Raw genomic sequence first — 16,147 nt, forward strand, 5'->3', positions numbered from 1 at the left:
TTGTACTTAATGACTTCTAGCAGTAGTTAGTGTCATTTAGTAGTACTAGTAACTGTTATTGATTCTTTTCTAATGAATATGACAGGATGCATCTGCTAAGTTACCTCCCAGGTGCTCCCAGGCATTTGCCTGCAGGGAGCCTGAATTAGAAATGTTATGGAATTGCTCTGAAGCTCCTGCCATGCCCTGCTGCTCATGTGTGTGGACACTGATGTTACTGCCCAAAATGACTCCTAGCAGACTAGAAGTGATTGTAAGCCTTTGGGAACAGTAATGAAGGAGTAATAGGCTTAGGAGGAAGAACTGAATGAGTGGCTTTTCAGAGGGTTTGGCAACTGAACTTTTGCTTCTTTGAACATGGAATGATGTTCCAGAATCTCTGCTGGACAATCTCAGAAGGAAGGGAAAAAAAAATCTTCACATAAAATCTTGCTAACTTAGGGATGAGAACTTTAAATTTGGATTGATGATAAAAGACCATAGATGAACAAAGCTACCTAAAGGCCTAAAAACTGGGAGAAAGGAAATTATTCATACTAAGCTCATAGGAGGGATAAAATGGAAGAAATTAGTAGATCAAACTACTGGATGTTTTTTATGTAAGGTATATAGAGAATAAAAAAAGTAGTCATAATACAAGATCAAAGCTATAACCTGGTTAGTATAACACTGATTTGGTGGAATAATTCGCATGTTGAGAAGATTAATGGAGAGGAAAGCACAATTGACAAGCAGGAGGAAAGGAGGAAGCCTTCCTCTATGTAGGTAGTGTACCCTCTCAAGTTCAGAGTGGAAACTGCAAAAGGATTGCCTGTGGAAACTAGATGGCGATTAGAGGGGAAGAAGGGCGCAGTTCTGTTTTGGTGGGAGTCTGGCGCAGGCAAATAAGCCAGGAAAATCTGTCCATTAATATTAGGCAGCTATGTATCTGAGGTTACCTTGAGCGTGCTTCTCTCTTTTTCTGTTGACAAATCTTGTTCAGACAGGATTTGTAGCCTTGGTTTTCTGGATTTGTTCTGATTTGACTGCTGGTCTTCTGAGTCCTTGTCTCACCCAGTTTTAAGTGTATATATAATATGCTTTGGATTAAAGTGACCATGAAATGGTGGAAGTTATACTTAGGAAGTTGGTGAGGGGGAAGAGAAGTAAAGGTAGTGGATTTTAGGAACGTGAACATAAGCTCAAAGTAGGACTCCATGGTAAACTTGAGGTAACTGTTGTTTGGGGAACATGGCAATCCCTCAGTGAAACTCCTTAAAGGGATCATTGTAAGTTATCTTCACTGTGTGGTGAAAGACCAGCTTGGTTAACTCTTTATTGACTTCAAATGCTTTTTCAGCAAAACTACTTCCTCTGGGGTTTTTTTGGACAACAGTCTTTCAATACTGTCATGGTCTTTCAAATACTGATGATAGAACTGCAGAAAGTGGACATTATAATCCATATTGCATGCAGCAGAAACCAAGTATGATGTTTTCCTTGCAATTTAGTGCCTTTCTCTTTTTTCAGGAAGTACATTATTTTCCCAGGGACCTACAGAAGTTTAATAGAGAAATTATGCTGTTCTTATGGCTGGAGATTAAATAGGAAATGTAACTGCAACTCATTCTGTTTACATATAATTAGTAGTTTATATACCTTTTAGAAAAAAAACACTCCTATTGCTCAAATCATAGATTACAATAAATATTGAGGTAGTTTTCCAATTTGTGAAATAAGAATGCGTATATTGAAACTAACATATTTCTGTATTAGAACTTACTAAAATTCTAGTAAACCCAGTTTAAAGTGAATTATTCTTTAAGTTCACATATAAAAAACCCTTTTAAAATAAACTCTTTGTAAACAGACAAATGGTTCATGTTTCTTATATAATTTCTGATAGCTTCTGTTTATTTCAAATTCTTATTCACCAACTAACAATCCCTTTGTTATGTAAACTTCTAATGTTTAAAATATACTGTTTCTAATTTCAATCTATAATGCTTTCATTTTATGACTCATACCTAAAATATTTCTCCAGAATTTGAAATGACTGTATGTGTTTTATGTGATAACTAGAAAATCTGGTTGTTTCTATGAGAAATGGTCTTCGCAGCCAGAAGTATAAGCCTGTTGACTACAAACATCTATATGAAATTGCTGCGGTAGAAAAAATGGCATCTGCAAAAATTCAATTAAAGGTATGATTTTTATATTATTTGTAATGGGAATTATTTTAAAATTCAATGATCGTATTTCTTTTCACTGCCCTAAGGAATATGAGAATGAATAGGGATAACAAATTGCTGTAACTGTTCAGCAAAAGGGGGCAAAAGGTGAGAGTTTATCACAGTTAGTGTTACTGTGATCATTAATGTCGAAGTATGGAATTTCTTTGAATCAGAGATGCAAAATATGTGTGGATTCTGCTTCCCAAAAAGACAGGAAAAGTTCGTATTCGAGTTCTTTGAGGAAATTCACCCAGACTCATTACATAAACTACTCAAAATACTGGGGGTAATGAAGAACTTACAGGAATAAATGGGAAGGGGAGGTTGACCCAGAAAGAAAGGAAACAAAACAAAAAGATATGAAGTGAGGATTTAGGTCAAGCTGAGGTAGATCTTGAAAAGAAAATTAAAAGCATTTTAGAGCCATAAAATGTCAATGTAGAGATAGACAGTTAGAAAGGTATAAATAGCTGCAGTATGGCCCAAATGGTAAATAAGAAGGTAGTCTATTTAATACTAGTAAAGTTTAATGAAAACTTTACCTCTACTTTTATTAAGAATGATGGTTTATGATGTGTGGACAAAGCAGGGTCACTAGCAGAACTGAAGAAGAAGCAAAAGTCGGGGCTGTCAAACTGGAAAGAAGACTAAGTACCAGATTTTCTCCATCTACTAATGCAATTTCACATATTTGTATTTTCTGTAAGTCTGATCTTAGAGACATTTAATAAATCCATGCAACGGTGGGTGGTACCATATGAGTTGAAAATAGCAAAGCAATTTAGTGTATTAAGAAAGGAGGCAGAATTTTGGAAGCGTTTTTGGCAATGATACACCCAAAATCTTCAATGATGTGCAAGTTAATTAGAGTGCAAGGTGAAGAGAAGAATGTGTAAACTCAAGAAAGAAAATGGAAAGTGGGGACCAGTCTCTAAATATGGGGGAGGACAGGGCGAACACTGGTAGTCCTCCAGACAGCATAATTTCACCCTTTACATTAGGCACATGCCAAACGTTATGACAGAGTTTTACCTTTGTAGAAGAAGGACCAGATATTAGAGAAAATGTAAAGAGAGAACTGGAAAGATTAAGATATAGCTCAGATGTAGCTAACTCTGGAATAAGGCATATGACCTTCACCATTATAGTACACACACCCCACCCCGCCCCCCAAATAATAAAGGAAAAAACCCTCGTAAGAAAATGTAAAGGAGTTAAAAATTTTCAAGTATTTTGAGTAACTTATTGATTATACTTACTGATGTTAATACAAGTGTATAACAGGTAAATGAAATGCGACAAGTTGATACTAGAACTAACTGCAGATAAGCCACTCATGTATGAATCTGTTCCAATTTGCTTGGCTTTAAACTACCTTTAGACAAGCAAATGCAAGGATGCAGACTGGCTTTTGTTCTTTTCTTCTGCCAAAAACCTAAGCAGGACTTTGGAGCATCATTGTATTCACTTTCTTATTCCTGTCCTTCAAAGACTTCCCCACCTTTATTTTAATGTAATACTAAAATCAATAATGTATATCACTGCTTTGAAAAGAGAATTTGAAAAAATGACATTCTATTCTTACAAAGCTTTATTGGTTTTACACTTGCAGGAATGAAAATGTACTTTTTGCACAATATCAAGGAAGATTTTACTTTAAACACACAGGATGCTAGCCTGCTGATGAAAGTGTCTCTTCTTTGGCTCAAATTCTAAAGCAGAACCGTTGTATGAGACCTCTTTTATGTCACGTCAACTCTCAGGTGCCTTGTTTATCTGGAACGCAGTTTATCTTTGCCATTGATATAGCCAGCAGATTTGGATTTAGCCTGGTTTATTATCTTAGGTTCAGCACTGCACAAGCACAGCTGTTCTGCCTCCTGAGGGACATCTGTTTGAGAAACAGTTTAGCGTTCACGTGACATGATGACTAAACTCTTAGGTCCTGTTGGACCTCAGCATGGAGCTGTTCAGGTGCCTTTGTGGCACGCTTCTGGAACTGGGATGATTTCAGCACTTGTGGACCTGGGCTGGCTGCTGATACTTGGTTGCATTGCAGGTTCTAGTAAGATTGACCAGCTGCTGTGTGACACCATGCAATTAGCAATCAGACTAAGTAGTGTGAGTTCTGAGACCTACAGTATTGGGGAAATCATAGAGTGGCTTTGATAGCAGCCAGACCTCATTGGGTAGAACCAATCTGGTTAAATTGAAGTAGCTTTTAAAAGATGATGTGCTTGAGTGTTGAGTGTCTTCATACCTTGCTTCCCAGTGTGTCCTCTATGGATATGCATCACCTGGCTTGTCAGTCTTGGTTACATACAACATTGGAGAGCTGATGAATTTTTTTTTTTATTTTAAATTTTGTGACATTCTGAGGGGGTAGTTCTGATTGCTTCCAACATTACCTGCAAACCAACAGGGAAAACATGGAATATTTTTGTGAACAAGCTCCTTAAACAGCAAACCCAAATGTATGAGAAGACCGCGGCTCATCTTAGCTCTCATCCAGCTGTACACTAGATAATTTGTTCCTGATTTTGCAGTGGGCGGAAAGTAATGTATTTTAATATCAACACATTTGTCTTGAGAAAACAAATTCTTTGAAACCTGTTTATGAGTTTAGGTCTTTTCCATACAGCTTATCATCATGCTGTGGCTTATTAAACCACAACAGAATTTGAAGTGTTGCACTTACTGTTTTTAATGGGACAGCCGAGACATGGATGTTCTTTTACACTGGATTGTGCATAGGTACTTGTATACCCCAACTAGTTGGGGCAGGGTTGGAGGGTGAAGGTGGTTAGGAATAAACAGGTTTTGGTTTTATCTGTGGATGTTCAGAAACATTCTTTGGATTTGTATTTTTAAGAGCTTCCCTTTAAAAAATTGTGCTTTCTTTGAAGAAGAGTATATGTCAAACTGCCAGAAATGCGGATGTCCAAGAAGTCTCCAACATCTCTGGAGCATGTGTTGCTGGCTCTGTACGTTTTCCTTGTCAAGTTGTGTGGAAAAAGTGTAAAACGTTGATCCGGAAACACTGTAGAGTGATAACTCCTTGTGAGAGTGGAACTGCTTTCAGTGTATAACTGTTTCACTGATGAATATTACATGATTAAAAAAAAAAATCAAATTCACAGAAAGAAGTACACATTCAGCTGAAATAGTTCCTTTAGGCTGAGAAACAAAATAGAAGAGGAAAAAAAAAATTATCGGTTTGAAACAGACCCCTCCAGCAGTAATGTTATTTGAATGCTTTTTCAGAAAACTGCAAATCCAACATAAGGATAACACAGTTTTGTATGCTTAACCTGTGCTAACATGGCAGTGTTTTGTCTCTCTAGTCCTTGGCCATTCCTCTGAACAGTTGCAACTCTGTGGATGGCCTTTGGAATGAAAGACTATGGTGAAGAGTATAGAAACTATGCAAAATGCAAAAATGCAGTGACTAAAGTTTTCTTGTGTAGATGACTAAGGGACCTGATTGTCTTTGGCATGTATAAAATATAATTCAGTGTCTTCGTTCAGATGGGATTGCAGAGTTCAAAGGGAAATTTGCTGAAGAAATATGGGATTATGATGAAGTTCTAAAAAAACCCCAAAACTTTGTATTCATGTCTAAAACATATTTAGAAGTTCTTTGAATAGAAGTTATTAAATGAAATATATTGGTTAGCAACATAACCATATACTTTTTTGTTGTTGTTCTGGTGCTGTTTCTTAAATTTTAGTAAATGGAATATATACAGTACCAACAAGCATAATTCACTAGTTCACACTACTATCCTGAAGGCCTTGCAACAAAAAAGGGGGTTGCTCGTGCAGCTCCCCTCTTTGTATTTAAAATAGAAAAGGATGACAATGAATGAGAGAGAAAATATATACTTTCGTTATAGTATTTCTTCCTTTAATGCATGTAAGTATAATATATCAAGAGCTCTGGGAGATATTTCTTCACGGATTGGCAGTACAAAATTCTACTGAATTCATTCAAGCTTTAAACTAATTTTTCATCATCTGTCTTTTGGTATTTCACCTTTTCAAGTGTTTTCCAACTGAGCAGGTAGTAAAATATATATGATGAAAGCTCCACAGAGAATAGCCTGAATCAGCAACAAAAAAGTAGAACACATTCTATCCAAATTTTGAAGTGCTGGGTTACTCCTCCATTGGGGTAGAACCAAGGAAGCAAATGGTAAATCAGTTGTTGACCGTTTAAGAAAGAAAAATGCAGCTCATACAGAAGAAAGCTAATATTGCAGCAGTTAGACATAAATGTTGTTGTTGCTATAAAATAATTTCAAGAGCATATTAAACTTTATGTACAGATCTACTTCAACTTTTGTTTCACTTTAGTTTTACAATTGATTTGAAGATGTATGTATTTTCAAATTACTTTAAATACAGTATGCTGTTTGCTAAAGTCTGGTTTTAAGCACCTAAAGGTAATCAAGAGGAAGCTGTAAGTAAATTTTTAAACATGTAAGTATGCAAGCAATAAAAATAAGGAGACATTACCTTTGATTCAAAAGCATTGTAATATACTGATTGAAAGCATAAAACAGGTGTTTTCAAACTCTCTTATGGTACAGTCACATATGCAGCTTCTTATAAACACCTTGTTTCTCATTCACAGTCAGATAATCTCTCCATAGCACCTATTGCAACTTCCTGCCCAAATAATACCACTAAAGCAGGTTTGCTGCAAAAGCACAATGGATTAACCACATTCTAGTTGTGGTTCTTCCTTATGTGACTCTCTAGAAAGCAGGTATATTCAACCACATATATTAAGCTCAGATTCATTTGAGAGGTGTAAATGTTTCTAGTTTCAAAATTTTAGGTATTTTGTTTTAAAGTAAGATTTTAGCTTTGTTGGTGGGTGAATGAGAGGCTGTGATTTGAGAAATGATGGGATTCTTGCTTACCTGTGCATGAGTGCTGCAAAGAAGAGTTCTACAAGTTTCCTCTTTGAGAAGCTTGCTAGTATCACGTGCCCAGCCGGTGGAGGGAATGGAGAACACACTTCTAGGGGGGGGTTTGCTCTCCATGTTCTTATGCATGTGAACGCAGAGGGGGTAATATGTGGTTTTGGCCAGCTTTCACCAAGCAGGAAAGTTGACTAAGCATTTTAAACAGAGCAGATTACTTCCACCTGAGCCAAGTGGAAAACCAGCATTTTTGACTCGGAACGTCATTTCTTTCTTGAACTAGATGTGGAGTGAGATCTTTATTCTTTTCTCCCTGTTATGAACTAGGACAAGAGTTTCCAGATTTTTTTTTTCTTGTCTTGCTACCATTCTGCAGTAGAATAATGTATCTGCATGAAGGAAGGTCTGGGGAGGAAAAAAAAAGGGGGATGTGTGTGAATTGAGGGAGCCTCTGGAATAAGAAGGGGTTTTGCAACTAGAAGTTGTTGGCTGGGGCAGGGATGAAGTTAGATGTTACGGAGGAAGGCGGTGGCAGGGCGTCAAAAAGAGAAGGAGCAGGGAAGGAGCCAATTCCAAACTGAAATGCTGCTTTGTCCTGAGTATCCCCTGAGATGCCAAAAGACAGTCATGATGGTGGGAGGATGAGAGAAAACTGACTTGTCTCAGGGGCTTCTGGCAGCCACAGACTTCTTCTGATCCTTTTTCCTTGGTTGGTTGGCCAGAGTCATCTGGCTACCACTTCATCAGCCTTTCCCTGACAGCCTTTCCTCTAGTTTAAGCAGTAATTCCATCTATCTGAAAAGCATGTATTTCTGTTTTATCTGAAGTTGGAAAGCACTGTTTTTGTGAAGCCCTCAGACAGTTTCAGAGCCTCTTTAATTGGATAGATTTTGAAAAAGCACTCTTTTTTTAGTAATCAATTTTTGAAATTCTTTTTCTTGAAAGACACACTTTCATTCTTTCATCTTCCCACCTGTAAGAAAGTGTATTTTTCTTTCTCCTGCTCATCTTCCCCCCCTTCACCTCCTAGGAAATAGGGATGGGAAAGAAAAGGAGAAAAAGGGAAAGAAGAAAACAGACTGCATTTTTTCACTTTCTCCTCTCATTAAATTGTGATTTGAAATGGAATTTTTTTTTTTCATGAAAATTGGTTACATTTGAACCCATTGTTCTTTAGAAAAAAAACACAGTTTTGAAAAAAGCTTTTAGGCTTACCATTCTGTAGTTAAAAGTTTCCGTATGAAGGCATTTGATAAAGCTATTGAACAGATTCAAAATACTTACAAGCCTTAATTTTTCCTGCAGATTAAAAAAACAGAGCAAGTTTCAAAAGTTAACAAAGAGCAAATGCTGCTGAAACAGCATCGGCAAGTGTGGTGGCAAGAGCATAAAAGACTGAGTGAGAACAGGTAAGAGCTGAGGAATCTTAATTAGCCATTATTAAAGAAATACTTCAGTAGACAGAGATTCTGGTTTGGCATACTTGATTCAAGAGACAGTGAGGAGAAGATTAAATACCTGAACTGAAGATACTTTTTTGTGCAGGGCGTGAGAGTTTGATCTACATTGAAAGGGGTGCATAGACAGGAAGAGAACACATAAAGGGAGGGGAGAATAGAGTGGATGTTGTTCTGCATGTACCTCTCCATGATGATCTCATAGCTGTTTAGTTGATCTATCAACATCTGAAGAGCATGTGTTTGTGGGAGTATCAGTAGTTTTCAGATACTTTTAAATTCCTTCAGAGTCTGTCTCTAGATGTGCGTATTGAGTTCACACTTATAACAGGGAACATTAATATTGTTCTTGTCTGTTAGCTGGCGTATTGTATATACAGCAGATCAATGAGAGCATTTTTTGCTCAGAGGAGGGTGGCTTCCATACCACCTTCATGTCCAAGTCCTGCACTTCATACCTTCCCAGGCAAACAGTCCCCCTTTTTACTTTAATTATTAGAGTATTTGAGGCTTATCATTCTTGAAAATTTAATGAATAAGAAATTAAAGCTTCTATAAAACTTCCAGGCAAAAAGCAGAAGCAGAAATAAAGACTTTTCTTGATGAAGAAAGCCATAAGCACAACTTTTTTTTGGATATGAGGGACTTGGGTAAGATTTTTTTATTAATTTCTTGATTATGTATTATAGTCAAAATTATCTCTATTATTTGTTTGAGTTTTTGAATCCCTGTCTTGACAGGTTTAGATTTAGAAAGCACAGTGCTGTGTAATATTTTCTGTGTTTGAGGAAAGCTTTATGTTTCATTTGAATATAGAGCATAAATTATCAAAGGAGCAGGATACATACCAAACAAATACTGTAGTTCCTGTCCGGCAACTAAAAGAAAATTTGAAATTCAGGCTGTCTGAAATGCACCGTTACCTCTCAGAAGAATCTTGTCTGAAATCTAAGTTCAATCTAGTTGAGATGTTACAGCAGGTTGGTTTTTTAACTTTATTTTTACAATTTATTATCACCGTATTTCTAGCATTTCCATTTATTTTTGTGTAAAACTGTGAGAATATAACTCACATTCAGAGTATCCAGTAACCTCTGTACTTGCTGTAGTGTAAATCTGCTTCACTAAAATCTGTAAAAGCATAGCAGTGTAGAACTGGAAATCAGGCTTTTTGTTTCGAAATAAGACCTTTCATATTATAAAAAGATAAAGAAGTAACAATAACATATTTCATGAAATAGATCAAATTTGTGAAGAAGCAACAGAAGGCAATTTTGGAATTCCTTATCCTTGAAAGTCTGGCTTTGGAAAGAGAGCTTGAAGACTATAAAACAAAAGTAAGCTTTTCCTTATCAGTTTAATTAGCAATTTTTTGAGAGAGAAAATATAATGCGGAGTAGTCTGCTGAGTAGCATTTTTTCATCACAGGTATTAGCGCATTCTTTTGAAGAGAAAAATGGACTTTTCCTTGAAGTTCCTTCAACACTACTGTCTTTGGAATGCCCTTACCCTGATTTGAAGACCTTAGTTATCAATGAATACCGAAAGCTTGCAAGTGGGTACTGGTCTAAGCTTCAAGAGATTGATCAACAGTTAAAAGTTTTATATAGGTAATGACATCTGTTTCTGGATTTCTTTTGTTGGGTATAAAATAAATAACTATAATGTATTTTGTAATCTATAGATCCTGCAGTTGCCTTTACCATTAGAGTTGATTCTGTTTTATGCAGAGCAGAGAATAGTTGACGTACTGCCCAGCTCTCTGGGGTTAAATAGTCAGTAACTGTTTGCACAGCTGAGAGAATTGAGGCAGTCCCTTCAAAAGCTCTCATCTGAAATAATAAGTGAAATATTTTGTGGATTAAAGAACCAACAATCTGGTGTGCATCAAATGTCCTCTTCACATGCTTTTGTATGAATAGAAATGTTTCCTTCTGTATGGGAATTACACTATCAAGTTTATGCCAGAAGAGATCTGGAATGCGTTTATCTATAAGGCAGATAAATAGGTCCAATCTTTTCACAAATTTTGGATAACTGCAGTAATTCTCATCACAAAGAAATGTAAAAAATGTACGTAGCTCTGATTCAGAATAACTGAAAGGAGGAGAGATTTTTCTGTAAACAAAAAAGTTTATAGAAAGAACATAAATATTCATAATGATCTAGAAATGTAACATACCTATATATTAACAGTATAAAGCTTAGCTTTTCTGCTGAGGCTAACTTGAGTCCAGGAGACATTAAGTTGCAGATATTGGACCAGCCTTGACTTCTTTTTGCCATCTACTGATATTCCTCTGGTTTAGAATGGCATCAGGTTTTAAGAAGACTGAGGATAGGAAGATCAGTGGAATTGTTTGAAGCCTGGGCAGAAGAAACTGGGGAGAGCAGGAAAGTCCCTAAGTTTCTTTGGTAGAACAATCACATGCTGCTTCTTAATCTCCCTCTTTCTATATACACCTCCAGTGCAGCATCTTCTGCCACTGCTGCTGAGTTAGTTTGGGGGTGCTGAAACAGGTTTAAGATGTTGGATCCCATAGATAGTGATGTTATAATCTACTTATCTTTTCTATAAATTGTACAGATATTCTGTAGGTGGTTCTTCTGTTACCTGAAACCTGTATATTATTACCGTAATATCCTAGCTATTGTAACATGATACTTATTAAAAAATTTTCTGATCTTTCCCATATTTATAGCATTTATTAAGCAGCAAGTGGCAAATTTACAGCAGTTCCTTTGTTGCTGTCTCTGATATTTTGTTACAGTTGCTCTTATGGAAGAAGTTTTAACAACCTCTATGAGAAAATCTGTGACAAATACTAAATCATTAAATATGTACAAAGTCTTTCTAGTGGTTTTAATTAAAATTGAGTTAGTTTGATCAACACAATTTTGGTGAAAATTCATAAATTTAAATCTCTTGATCCACACAGCATGTGTGCTACTGAATAATAGACAAACATCAGTGTAGACAACAGAGTCTATGAAAATGGTTGAAAAATCTACCATGGTATTTTCATTGATCATATGCCAGGTTTGAATTTAGGTCTTGAGCTAGCTAATTTTGTACTGATAATTAAGTAACATCAAGACTTAAAGATAAAATACTGTATTTGTAGTGGTACTTTGAAGGAATTATGTTATGATATCTAGATGGGGGAAAAAAGAAATGGATGTAGCTGGAAGAAATGCTCATGGTAGTGGCAGTGGCAGCAGTCTGCTGGTGGGATGTAAGGGTAGGCAGCATAGGACAGTTTACCCAATTTGGATCAGCGTATGTCAGTATTGTTAGCTGGGAATGTATGAAATCATAAATGACCCATCAGCAATTATCTTAGGCATTTTATTTAAAGCTAGCTCTTGGTCTTTTTTTTGTTTTCCTTCTGGTCTCCAAGTCTTTAATGTATTGTTCGTTTATGTTTCTATGATTTTATCCACAACAATGTTAAAAAATGTGTTTTCAATTTAAAACGCCAGACTTTGTTCTTGAAGAATTGCTTACTTCCAAGATCTGGGCTCTATAAAAGACACAGCACTCTCTGTCACTTCTTACATGTATATTGGCTAATTTGCATGCAAATATTTTAGGAGTTTGCAAAGATACAGCCTTGTGATTTAAGTATTCTATAATTCATCAAGCTAACTTGGATCCAACTAACACAGATAATACTGTCAAAAATTGAGTGACAGATTTTTGACCTTGGTATGTATCCACTGTACTCTACTGATTAATATAGCCTTAATGAAGCCTTTGCAATTATTGTCATTGCTCTATACCTGAAGATACCAAGCATTCTCCCGCAATATGTTTTTTCTCATTTTTGTAATTTGAGAAGTTGCTCAGTAGAACAATATGATTATATGATAACTTAGTTGCTTCATCTGAGGATTACTTCTCTGTCGTTCTTCCTCTCTCCTCATATGCTTGAACATACAGTAAAGAAACCGTAAGTTAATGCTAGTCTTCTGGCGTTGCAGGTCTCATTGTTTAACTGTTCAGACTGTCTGGAACAGAAAATTTGGAAAATGTGCATAGAATTTCCAAAGAAGAAAAATGAGAATAAGATAATATTCTGGTCTGCTATATTCTTTGTGTGCTTTTCAGTCCTACTAGAATGCACATTACAATGTTTATTGCTTTTAGAAACTGAAGAAGAATTTGGGTTTTTTTCAAGCATAATATAGGATTATAATGTTTTATAATCTGAATTCACTTCTTTTACTGCTACTAAAACATAAATTTTTGTGTTTGGGAAATACCCAAGTCATGAGTTATCCCACAAATTGTGGACTTGAAACTGATGCGTTTGTTATAGCTGATGATTCTCTAAGAGCTATTATATTTTTGCCACAATTTCCAAGGAGGTCTGAATTATTTAAGTAACTGAAGGATGAATGGAGTATTGCATATTCAGCACTGTATCCTCTGCAGCATCTTTTCAAATGAATGGGATATTAGGACTAAGTCAAGTAAATTTAGTAAATAGGCTCTTTTCAGGCCTATTACCAGGATGTTTCTGGTTCAACAATCGGCAATGACATAATTACTAGTCAGGGAGGTTACGTCTCACTTGGTGGTATTGTTGCAGTCGTTGAGTCTGCAGACTCAACAAGACAGCCGTGCATCAAGTATACATTGCTATTGCAAAGGATGTGTGGGGATTATAGGGTGGAGAGAGTAGCTTCCCTTCTGAGTTGTTTATATTCTTTAGAATGTGTAAAGCCAGGGATTAATGCTGGGTAAATCTGTTTCAAAGGAAGCAGCTGCCTCAGGGTTGTTGAATATAAGACAATTGCTGTGTTTCAGTTCTGAAACAAAATAAAGATTCTACTGTTTTCTAGTAGAATGATATATACAAGCAAGCACTACATTTAAAATTTGGGTCATGCGTTCAGCCTTGTAAAAGTTTGTCAATATCTTGACACTGAAGAAGCCTGATATTACCTTAAATATTAATGTAAAATGTGTTGGCACTTTTCAGACTTGTTTTAGATGAGATCTTCCTTTCTGGAATTGTACAAAAGTTTAAGTGAGGTGACATCTTGAATTCAATCAGGCAGGATATTTTGAAATTCTCCATGCATTTAATGGTTATGAATACACTGGGCTGGATCATGCTGGGTTTTTTTGGGTTTGGTTTGGTTTTTTTTTTTGCTATTTGTCTATGAACAGCTGACAAAATCTCAGCACAGCTGACAAATTTTGGCACAGCAGACAAACCAAGGCATTGGCAGTCAGTTTGTCCCTACTTACAATAAACTACTTGTAGCTCTAGCTATAGCTAATTGCTCCCCAGAGTATCTTCCACAAACCTTAATTTCTCCATCTTGTTCCTGAGTAGTGTAGAGATTCATTGTTAGCCAGCCATTAGAGGAATAGACAAGTTGGAGGGAACCTTGAGAGATATGTGAGATATAGGAGGCAGAAATTGATGCAGCGAGTGGTGCATCTGCCCTTGTGTGCTGGGGAGATCACCAGACTCCTCACAGCAGAGGAGATCACCAGACTGGCCTGCGGACCCCAGAATCTGTGGTTTTCCCTGCTCTCAAGTTCATGGTGTAATGTTTCCTGACCAAGATGTGTCTTACTCTGCCTTACTCTTCTTGTAGACAGAAGACCTGTATTTGTTCACAAACCTGTATGGTCAGAAATATCTAAGGTAGATTGTTACGAAAGAGAATCTCAGCTCTTAGAACTGTCTCGTTACTGTCACTAAAATGGCATGTTCCAAATGGCACCATACTGAGGTGTATCAGGACTCACAGAAGAGGACTACTGATTTCTTTCAGAAATTACAAGAGGTAGTTCAAAATCCAACCCATAAACTAGTAAACACTCTCTTAGGATGGTGGTACTCCCTCTGAGTAAAGGCTAGCAGGCTTTTAAGGTGGTTCTTCTAATAAACAAATAAATAAAATATTGGGGCTGGAAAGACAAGAATGCTAGGTGTTATCTTAAGAAAAAATATTTTTGTACTCAGTTCAGCATGAGTAGGAGCAGTTGCAGTGAAAGAGACTTAAATCACAGCAAAGAATAATTAATTTGTTCATTAAAGTCATTCTTCAGAAAGCCTGTACCTCAGAATATCAAATTATGACACAAATTCCAAAATTAATAAATGAACTGATTTCATAGAAAAGCTCCCTCTCGAGAAAAGGGAGGAGTTTAAAACATTAATTTCTGAGGATCAGTTGCAAGACGTTTTTCTTAGAGGCAGTAAATGTTGCAGAAATAGCACATCTTTCCAATACCACCTCTTTGTCAAAGCTCAGGGACTCGTCTTTGGAGAACTGTCTGCTGTTCAAGACCTGCAGCTTGAAGATTATAAGATATTACTGCAACCGTTCCCTCTTTGAAGGATTCCTTAGCCCTGTTTCACTTTCCGGGGCACTATTTCTTCTTTAGACTTAGCGTATGAAAAAAACCTCAGCTCAAACATCTATATTCATCGTCTGTCATGGGAAATTTAAGCAAGCACCTATAAAGAAACACTTTCATTGCCATTTGGCTTTTGCCAATGTAATTTCACTTTTTATGTTCTCTCCAACATTTGCTTGGTAGCTGTCAGTTGCTGCAAATAAATTTTTTACTGGAGCTAGATCTTTTCTCTCCCCTGTTTCAAAGCCACCTCCATTTCTTTTCATGATGGCTGGATTTAATAGCAAACAGCTGGGTACTAGAAATAGTTTGTCAGATATTTCACACAGTTTATAAGAAGAGAAAGGAAAATAGGTGGAAAGTATGAATAATATATATCTATCTCAGGTAAGATTGTAGAGGGAAAGCTGTCTCCTTCCACAACTTTATTAATTTTAGCCTAGTAATGAGTCAGGATTATTACTATAGTATTCCTAGTCCTAAATTTGTGTCTGCACAAGTGGTGGGGAGCTTTTCTGTATGAGCTTGCGCTGCTGTACTGTAATACATCCGCACACAGCAAGTGTTTGAAGTCTTGTGTAACGGGGAAGTCAATGGGCTGCAAGGTAAGGTATGACTTAGTCATGCTTTATATACCCTGCTCACCGCCTCTGGCAGTGCTAACTGCAAGTTGGCTGGTTGGCGTTCTTTTCATGAGAAGTTAGGTTGCTGTTGAATTCTGGCTTTTATTGGCTATGTTTTGTGAATTATTCTAGAGCTGTTAACAAATGCGGATTGTGAACCGTTCTCTTGCATGGAAAAGCAAAGACTAAAGTGTCTGTGTATGCTCTTTGTCCTATGACGGGATACTGCTACCTGTGGACACTTTAGTCTTTTTTTTAAAGTTAATTTTCTGTGTGTCACTTTCATTTTACTCCATTGATAAACAGATAAGCTACTCAAAAGCACTACCACAGAGGGCCAGCTAAGAGTTAGTGCTTCATATTTTCCCGCAAAAAACCCTTTCATGACTGGAATCTCTCTGTATACAATACAAACATTATTACTGCAGAGCTCTCTGTTTTGATGTGTTTGTAGCACTAGTGGCCATGATCATGTTATTGGAGTTGGAGGAGGTAGGATGTGATTTCTCCTTACCTGGCCATCTTCATTGTGTTGCTG

General features: G+C 36.7%; 1 protein-coding gene across 9 annotated transcripts in view; it reads left to right on the forward strand.

Annotated features, from left to right (window-relative positions):
* CCDC148 (coiled-coil domain containing 148) overlaps window positions 1-16,147 on the forward strand; it is an 80,489-nt gene that overhangs the window by 22,713 nt on the left and 41,629 nt on the right. For 7 of the 9 annotated variants that reach the window (XR_012044428.1, XM_072875026.1, XM_072875028.1 and 4 more), the window contains 6 exons: window positions 2,062-2,183; window positions 8,450-8,553; window positions 9,169-9,251; window positions 9,418-9,581; window positions 9,843-9,938; window positions 10,030-10,211. Coding sequence is in view for 8 of the 9 variants with exons in the window: in XM_072875026.1 (XP_072731127.1) it covers window positions 2,062-2,183; window positions 8,450-8,553; window positions 9,169-9,251; window positions 9,418-9,581; window positions 9,843-9,938; window positions 10,030-10,211 (751 nt within the window). In the remaining variant the exon portion in view is untranslated. Of the gene's footprint in view, window positions 1-2,058; window positions 2,184-2,771; window positions 2,916-3,825; window positions 3,977-8,449; window positions 8,554-9,168; window positions 9,252-9,417; window positions 9,582-9,842; window positions 9,939-10,029; window positions 10,212-16,147 lie in introns of those variants that run through there. The other 2 variants (XM_072875031.1, XM_072875032.1) reach the window with 2 other exon arrangements.

This window comes from Ciconia boyciana, chromosome 10, assembly GCF_034638445.1.
Source record: "Ciconia boyciana chromosome 10, ASM3463844v1, whole genome shotgun sequence".
In the NCBI taxonomy this organism is placed as follows: Eukaryota; Metazoa; Chordata; class Aves; order Ciconiiformes; family Ciconiidae; genus Ciconia; species Ciconia boyciana.